Source organism: Neovison vison, chromosome 6, assembly GCF_020171115.1.
Source record: "Neovison vison isolate M4711 chromosome 6, ASM_NN_V1, whole genome shotgun sequence".
NCBI classification, from domain to species: Eukaryota; Metazoa; Chordata; class Mammalia; order Carnivora; family Mustelidae; genus Neogale; species Neogale vison.
Genome location: NC_058096.1, coordinates 67,482,300 through 67,491,466, shown reverse-complemented (window position 1 = coordinate 67,491,466; position 9,167 = coordinate 67,482,300). Strand labels below are relative to the sequence as shown.

Here is a 9,167-nt window from a genome sequence, read left to right as displayed (position 1 = left end):
AATTATCAGACAACATCTCTCTCAGTTCTATCACCGTTCTTCCAAAGTTAGATGATGACCCCGATGGTGATTGGGGCACTAAGTCTGAGTCTCAAGTATAGGAAGCAAAGTCAGTAGTACTACTTTTGTAGGGAATTAAAATAAATCATAATCATCCTTTCCTCCAAACACCAAGGTTAATGGATGATTTCATGGTAGGGATTATTGCTCACATTATTAGAGTCAGGAAAACAAATACTTCTAGCTTCGTTTTGGTGAATAGAGTGCAAAGACCCATTTTCTCCTGGAACATATAAGAAGGGCTTATCTCCTGAGGGAGTCATAGGGAGATAGAGTCAGCTTGGAGACTGTGGTTTACAAGGCTTATCTTCTGATGTCACCATAGTAGATATAATGTAATTTTGATAAAAAAGGCTCATTTTCTCTATCATTATCCAAGTTACTAGGAGTATTTTTCTTTTGTTCCAAGATAGAGGCAAGACACTTATAGAGAAGAGAGATGTAAAGAATTACATGGATCAACAGTACTCATTTTCCAAAGATGATGATGATAAGGTGGTGGTGGTGGTTGTGTTGGTGTATGCGCATGCATAAGCATGCTAAGGTCATTGCAACAGAATAGAAATGTTTAAAGAGAAAAATCACATCCACATCAGATTCTTGTTATTGCTATCTCTTTGAATTATAAAAATAATTCTGATACAGTAAAACCTCATTAATTTGTATTCCACTATCAGGAGTTCAGGAGATGAAGTTAACTTACATTAAGAAAGGGTCTTTAAAAACAACACTGAAAGACATATTTAAACTACTTAAAAAAATTTATTCTTTTCAAGCATTTCAGAAGCACATGTTTACTTCCACTTGATATGCTAATTCTAAGCATTTGATCTATTCATTAGAGCCAGAGTTTTAAGTGCTTCTGTGAAATGCTATGTTCTTTTTGGTGTTTTTCTCTGTATGCTTTAAAATATTCTGTAATTGTTATTTTCCACTGATTTGCATAAGCTTTCTCCAAAATAGGATTTTATTGCATATGAACCGCATGTGTAATTTTGGGTATAATAGTTTATCTTCTTAAGGTACTGTGTACTTGTGATAATTTAATTTTATGAAGGACATATATATTCACATTTAATCTGTCCTTAAATAATGTAGAAGAGTGGCTCTCAACTGGGAGCAATTTGGCAATGGTTGGAGATATTTTTGGTTTTCTTCTGGGCTTGCTGCTGGCATCTAGAAGATAGAGGCCAATGATGTTGCCGAACATTCTGCAGTGTAAAGGGCAGTCCCCCATAACAAAGAATTTTCTATTAATAGTGAACTATTAACAAAATGTAGAACAAATTAAATCAAATCTTATGGAGGGCTTCAGAGATAGTCATTGAAGATGATGCCACTATGGACTGAATTTAATTGTTCTTAAAATTTTTTTTTTCTCTAAACGTTTTAAGCTTTTCTTTGAATTATAGAAATGATAAAGTATTTGTACAGAAAATCAGAATACTGGGTTCTTAAAACTGAGGTATAAATAGTGTACTATAATTTAGGTTCCATTTTGTTCTAAATTTTGATTCCAGGTTTCTTTAATATTTTTACTGCATAATTTTATATGTGATGTTTGTATTTTCAGATCAGGTTTGGTTACTCTAAAGCTGTTTTCAGAGTGAGTGAGATTCATGGAGAAGCTTTTTTTTTGAGAAATTAAGAGAATTCAAGGACTCTAAGAAATGCTTTCCTGATACATATTTCCTGACTTTATCATCTTTGCTCTTCTCAAAATTACTGGGAACATTTAAAGGAAGTGCCACTTCAAAAAAAATACACTAAGAATTAAAAAATCTAAAAAAAAAAAAAAGAACTAAATACTATTTTAGGATACTAAAATAACCTGGACTTCAGAAAAAATGGTGAATTCTTAGGAAACACAAAAATATATCTAGTAAGACCTGGAATAATCAAAATTCATTAAGTCACACACATTATTTTTTTTTTAATTCTCTTTGAAGGAACAACATATTACAGGATGGGTCCTAGAACCTGTGAATATTCATTTTCTATGACTTTTAGCTTCTAGAATCATGTTAAATAATAATAGCAGGTGTCTTTATTTATTTACTTTTGTCTCTAGAGTTCGCTGTTATGACAGGTAACTTTTATCATATTAAGGATAGTCCTTACTTCACTTTTTAAAGTGTTTTGAACAAGGAGTAGGTGTTTGGTATCTATTGACATAATTTGTGGCTTATATCATTTAGCCTAATGAGTGACAAAATTATTCATTTTGTATCATTAAACTCTCTCTGTATTTCTGTTGCCCATAATGGTGACTAAGGCCAAGATAGCAAAAATACCACATTTTACAAAGATTTTCAATAATTAAGTATTGAACTAAAAAGTATTTACTAATGAAAGCCCTTGTTAATCAGAAATGTAATAAATCAGAATCCCTTTCCCAAAACATTTACTGAGGTTTTACTGAATCATACTAAAGAGAATGACCAGTTTGGTCTGTGAGTGTCAGGCTGCAAGAGCACCTTTGGATTGAAGACACTACTGGGCTGGAACAGTAATATACTGTGTGATTGGCAGACAAAGATACAAATGGAGCATTAAAAATATATCCCTTTAGAAACTGAAATTCAGAGTGTGTGAAATCAGTTCTCAAAGATAACTGCACTGTTTCTGTAGTCTAGTTTCCCCAAACTTAATCATCAACTCCCCTGCAGAGCACAAGCCAGGCTTGTGACCCAACCCTGCATGGTTTATGACTAAAAAAAAGCCACTTGTTCTGAAGGTGACAAATGGAAATAACTGTTAGGAATGACTTACTGTTCTGGCAATACTCAATTATGACTCATAATGGTGATGATGTAAAATATTATGGAGAGACAAACAATCAGACTTCCCATAAGAATTCAATAATGTGCTAGTATAATGAAAGTTACAGATGTTTTCTGTTGGGTATGGCAAATGTACTTGAAATACACTGATATCTTCTAATACAGATTTTTTAAATTGTCAGGTGTGGCCCAATTTATAAAAATAGTTTGTCATAATCTTTTTTTTCTTCTGTCACAACATGCTTTTTTTTCTTTTCCTCTTAAGATGTTAATTTATCATGCAAAGATTTTTTTTTCATTAAGTGCATTAATGCTTTTGTTTGTACAGATTTTTTCAAATCAGAAGGACTCCCCATAGTTCCTAAATGTAAATCCTTAGCAAACAACATGCCAAAATGATAGCTCCATTCCACGTTAGGAAAAGGCAAATTCAGCCATGTCTTGGGATTTTAACCAGGGTTTCAGCCTTTGGGTTGTACAGTGTCTCTAATAAATTTCCCTTGTGATAACTTCAGATAGACTGTAATGGAACATTTTGTAGAAGAAACTGGCTTCTAGCAAGTTGAATAGTGATGCTGGGAATAAATTTTGTTTCCCTGAATAATGGTTTCTCAAAGCAGTCACAGCTTCTTTAGAAGTTTAGAATTGGTACCATTTCTTATCCTTATATTTCAGCATTAACTGCAAGAAAAAATAGTCAATAAAATGTTTTTAAAAATCTTTAAAAGTACTAATCAAAGCAAGCTCATATTGAACCAATCATGCAGATCTAAATCTCAAAATTTATAAATTATTTCCATTATTTTTTGAAATAAAGTACATATGAAAAGATTTTTTAAAAATAATCAATCTGTAAAGACTCAGCTGATTTTTAATGACTGAAGCGAAAAGGAGTGTGTGGGTTCCAGCTACTAGTACCCCTCCCACCTTTTTTGGTTGAGCGAGGAGGACCATGTAATATACCTAAGCACATTTTTAGTAGCAGATGCATAATATAGACCCAATGTATCAGAACCAATGAATAATTTTTTTTTAGATTATCTCCTAAGGTAAAGAAATATTAATATAGTATTTTAAAACATTTTTCTCCCAAATACTGGGGAAATCATAATACTTATAACAAGATCCAGATTACTCTGGCTCTCAGGTTTATTTACAGTGGTATCTCTGGGCTTTCTTGTGCAAGGCCCAGTGTTTCAAGTTATTATTGTATGGAGATGCCTATATTAAGCCATTTACCTCATGTGCATGTTTGGAAAATGCTTCTGCACTGGTCATCATGCCTGCAGTCTTCTCCTCCAGCTCTCCTAGCCTCTGTCCTCTCTCATCAAGTGCGATCCGAGCGCGTGTCAGCTCTCCCATCACCCCTCCGGCAGCACCTTTCATCCCTTCTATACCACCTGGTCCGGGAATGTGCTGTGCAAGGCTGCGAGATGCTCTTCCCGCTGAAGCTTCCCCAACTGGGGATTCAAGCCATAGCAATTTAAGACATATTGTCAGTAATTCAAGTAATTAGGATGAAGTTTATCACCAAAACACTTACCTTAAATTCTGTCATAATTCTCATTGAGAGAGAGAGAGACATATTTGGTCCTATCATGGATGTATGTTTGGAGGTGCTGGTTTTTACCCACGAAAATGTCTGTGAAGGAGTCTGATACTGTGAAGTAACCGTATTTTTACTGTCTGTCTTTGTGTATATGTATGTGGATTCCATGCAATATGGCATTGCATTTCTTCTATGGCATTGCATTTCTTGACATTGCTGAATTGGGATGCTCACAATATATGTGATCTCATATTTAACCCATATCAGGGTCTGCAAACTTAGGTCTGTTCATTTGTTTAAATTTCTGCCCAAGTCTTCATTCTTAACATCTCTCTTCATCTTGCTGTCATCCTTTGTAGGCCTCAGTTGTTGTTCCTATTTTAAGATATGTGTGTGTGGGGGGGAGTAAATACTAGAGAACAGGGTGTGCATGATGGACATTAGTATACATATGTTGTAATTTTGTTACTTTATAAAAGAATAAAAATTTCCCTATCACTTACAAAGTTCAGTTTAATTTCAATGATTTTTTTGGAAGTTTTTATTGAACGACAGCTATCTTGGTAGAAATTTAGTGAGCATTCTCAAATAATATCAAAAGGTTTTTTTTTTTAAAAAGAGAGTCTAATTGAGCTATAATTCACATACTTTATACAAAGTGTATAACTCAGTCATTTTAGTGTGCTGACAGAGCTGTGCAAATTTTATCTATCTAATTTTAAAACATTTTCATTAATCCAAAATGAAACTCTGTGCCCATTAACAGTCACTCCCCCTCCCAACTTGTGCCAGTGCTTGGCAACCACTAATCTACTTTCCGTCTCTATGGATTTGCCTAATCTGGACATTTCATATAAATGGAATCATACAATATGTGGCCTTATTTCCTTCTTTAATTTAGCATGATGTCTTCAAGGTTCATCCCTATTGTAGCATGTATCAAATTTCATTTCTTTTTATGGCTGATTAGTAGTCCATCATATGGAGGCACCTAGATCTTTTCCTTGTTAAAAGTTCAAGAGAAAAGGAATTTTGATCTGCAGGACCAAATAGGGTTGAGATATTCTGGGAAATACGTTCTTTCTGACAATGTTTTCTAGTGTCTTTCTACTCTTTTTTGATTATTCATCAGACTTTCACTGGAAGAATTTTAACTTATTCTGTAGCATTGGTAAACTTTGTGTTCTGAATAAAGAATCTGCTTCCCAGCAGTCGTTAAAGGCAGGAGGATTCATAAACATTTTTTCCAAAATTTAGCAACTACCTTCACCTTGCCTTGCAGGTATGATCTATTTGCAAATGATGTATTTATTAGCTTACTCATTATTTGTTTGAACTGCATGTACTGTTTTTTTGTTAAACTATTTCCTAATATGAAGCAACTGATTTTATTCATGTTTGGAAAAAAATAATAATTTTCATGGTATAGAAGCAGAAAAAAAAACCACCGTAGTCTAGAATTTGAAACCACCTATTACATTAAGTTAGACACACACACACACACACACACACACACACAGAGAAATGGGTCTTCTGTGGCACAGTTTCATAATCAGGAATTTACTCACAGAGCTCTTCTCTGTCAAATGTTTGTCCACTGCCACCAAACAGCCCCTTGAGAAAGCCTCTGTTTTGAGCTTCTGGTGTCTCTATGGGAGTAAACAAATCTCCTAGCATGTCCTGTATCAAATTCAAACAAAAAAGCATTAGAATAACTAAAAATAAAGCAATAGAAAAAAGATAACACTATACTACGTTAAAGCACGGAATGAAAAGATAGTCTGCTTTCCATATATTTTCCTGGCAATTTTTGCTTTGTTCCCAATTTTATTTCTGGCATTTCTTTCTCCACCTCCTTTTCCTTTCCTTCTCTAACAGCTGGAGTCTGAAAATTTTCATTTTTCTGCCCTGTTCTTTTCTCCCCTTTACTTTTAGAAAAATTGAGAAGCTAATATATTTATTTTAGGATTAATTTCCACCTGATCAATTACTCCCAATCTGGATTTCAGATACATTTTCAATTCCAATAGCTTCTTTCCTGTCTTAACCCCCTTCCCTGAATCAAGCACAGACCCCCCCCCCATGAAGAGGGAAGCCTTTGGTAATATGTGGAGAACATTTGGATTTATTTTTGTATGAAGTACATAACTAGGAAATGGTTCAAGACAAATGAGTCAAAATAACTCCTGCATAGTGAGACACAATTGTTTTCAGTATTTTTTTTTAAGATTTTATTTATTTATTTGCCAGAAAGAGAGAGCACAAACAGAGGAAATGACAGGCAGAGGGAGGGAAAGAAGCAGGCTCCTGTTGAGCAGAGAGCCCGATGTGGGTCTCTATCCCAGGACCCTGAGACCATGACCTGAGTTGAAGGCAGAGGCTTAACCCTCTGACCCACCCAGGTGCCCTGTTTTCAGTATTTTGATGTGTTTTAGAATGACTGGAAAAATACCTTGTTAGAAATACGGGAGCTTGGGCTTCATTCCTCACATACTGAATCAGAATCTGCATAGATGTGTTCTGGTTATATATATTTTTAATGTGCTCTCCATGTCTTTCTGAAGCAGACTAAAATTTGAGAACAACTGGTGTGGAGGAAGAAATGTCAGCCAAAAGTCTGTAGATCTGTGACCTAATATCAGTTTGTCTATGAACCTGCAGCCTGACATTCTTTATCCTCTTTCTCTCACCTCTGCTCACCAGACCTGAGCTCTTCCTCCTGGATCCCTTCTAGTTAGAAAATGGCAGCGGTATCGACTTAGCCAGAAACCGAGGAAATCATTATTAATTCCTTCCTTTCCCTCACTGCTACATCTAAGAACCCTCCAATCCAATTGATGACACTATATAGCTATTGAATATGCCAACTTTTCTCCATTCTCACTGCTGGCTGCCTTATTTTAAGACACTTATTTTTGGCCTTAATTATTAAAAAAAAAAAACAAACCCCCCCTGATTGTTCTCCCTCATTCCTCGAAACCATATGCAACCAGAATATTAGTTTTCATAAACCAATCTGTTAAACCTTTTTAATGACTCCCTATTGCCCTTGGGATAAGTGCCAGATTCCTTAGGCTCATATAAGGTGCTCCAAGATCTGCTCTGGAATAATTCTCCAGCATTATCCCTCCATCCTTTTCACTAATTCTGCACTTTGTTGGCAGTTTCCTGACCGCCCCCTGGGGTTTTGCACGCAACTACTCTGCTGGGAATATCATTTCTTTTTCTATTCTCAGCCATCCATTCTTATGGACAACTACTCAGCCCTTACAACTCTTCCTAACTAGCCGTCCCTGCTGTCCCATCAACCCAGGGGCCCCTCTTCCATGTCTCTCTAGTGCTGACACAGCCACATATAGGCAGTCTCTTCCACAAAGTGCTGTAGTTGTCTGTTTACTTAGCTCCCATCACATTAATGGGTAGGGAGTCGTATCTTGTTTTATCACTGTATTTTATCATATGCCAAGTACCAGGTATATGTTAACAACTCAATAAGTATTTGTTGAATAACTAATAATTAAGTTATTATTTATTTTTAAAATATACTCTGTTCTAGGCACTATGTTCAGCATTTTTACTTAGTTCTCAATGGCTCCAAGATAGAGCATACAGGGTGTTAAGTAAAATGCCCAAAGTTATACAAGTGGGCAAAATACAACTGAAATAGTTCACAGTTTATACTCTCAACCTCTGTATTAAAATGGGTGAGTTTTAGTTTTCTTCTTTATAAAATAAGGGGGTTGAACCAATTAAGTCTTTAAGATGTTCTTTTAAAATTTTATAACTGGTTATCCAAGGTTAGATAGGCATTTATATTTATTCTGTTTCAAGGCTCTGCTTACTTCTATGATAAAAGAAAAATGCCCAATTCTAACCTATAGGAAGTGTATTTGTTCTGTATGGCTCTTAATTAAAATTTAGATTTCTTTAAAAAAAGTCCAAGAGCTCTCTAAATTGTATGCAAAATTTTTGTGTGTACATGCATATTCCCCACCTTAGAAGGAAAGAGTTTATAATCTTTTTTTTTTTTTGAGAGAGAGAGAGTTTATAATCTTACAGAGGATTCTCCATAGGCAAAAAAAAAAAAAAAAAAGAATAAAATGAACAAACAAAAAAAATCACCCATTAATGTGTATGATCTTCACATTCTCCTTCTCACTTTCCCTTTTTCTCTCTTACTCTCTCTTTTTCTAGACCCACATTAAACTTGACAGGATCACAATGATGAACATATATTCAAAACATATTCTAGGGAAGGCACGTTTTTTGCCTGGCCCAGTAATATTTTAGCTTTTAGATATCTCTCTCATTCTCTTTTTACAACCATGTCCAATGTTTTCATAAATGTGCCTGACCTACCTGTAGATTATCACACATCTCTTGGCTGTATGTTAAACGCTGAATTTCAGTAGGAGAGACGAGGTATAATGCCTGGCCTTCATTGGTAAAACAAAATGTCCGTGCTATCCTCATGTCTGTCAGTGGCAAATAATTAACATCCAACATTGGGCGAAGACTAGGTAGGCTGAATGGAAAAAAGCAAATCCACATTTCATATTCAAGTTGTTAGAAGCTTTAATTTCTGTGTAAAATGTGCAGATTCTTACATAAAAATTATTTTTATACCACTATTTTATGGTTGTTTCTTTTTATTCTCTTGAAGTCTCAGTGGTAAAAACAAAACAAAAAACAAACTAGACTCATATAAAATCACATACACACAAAAAATCATGGGCCCAGTTCTTTATCTTAATCCACACAGATATTTAGCAGAT

At 34.9% G+C, this 9,167-nt stretch overlaps 1 protein-coding gene across 6 annotated transcripts in view; it reads right to left on the bottom strand.

Moving 5' to 3' along the window:
- Positions 1-3,077: 3,077 nt before the first annotated feature.
- Positions 3,078-9,167, bottom strand: part of STXBP5L (syntaxin binding protein 5L) — a 415,834-nt gene continuing 409,744 nt past the window's right edge. For all 6 annotated transcript variants that reach the window (XM_044251475.1, XM_044251473.1, XM_044251477.1 and 3 more), the window contains 4 exons: positions 8,752-8,917; positions 5,961-6,072; positions 4,083-4,303; positions 3,078-3,524 (listed from right to left, as the gene is read on the bottom strand). In XM_044251475.1, coding sequence (XP_044107410.1) covers positions 3,483-3,524; positions 4,083-4,303; positions 5,961-6,072; positions 8,752-8,917 — 541 coding nt within the window. In that variant the 3' untranslated portion in view covers positions 3,078-3,482. The remainder of the gene's footprint in view (positions 3,525-4,082; positions 4,304-5,960; positions 6,073-8,751; positions 8,918-9,167) is intronic.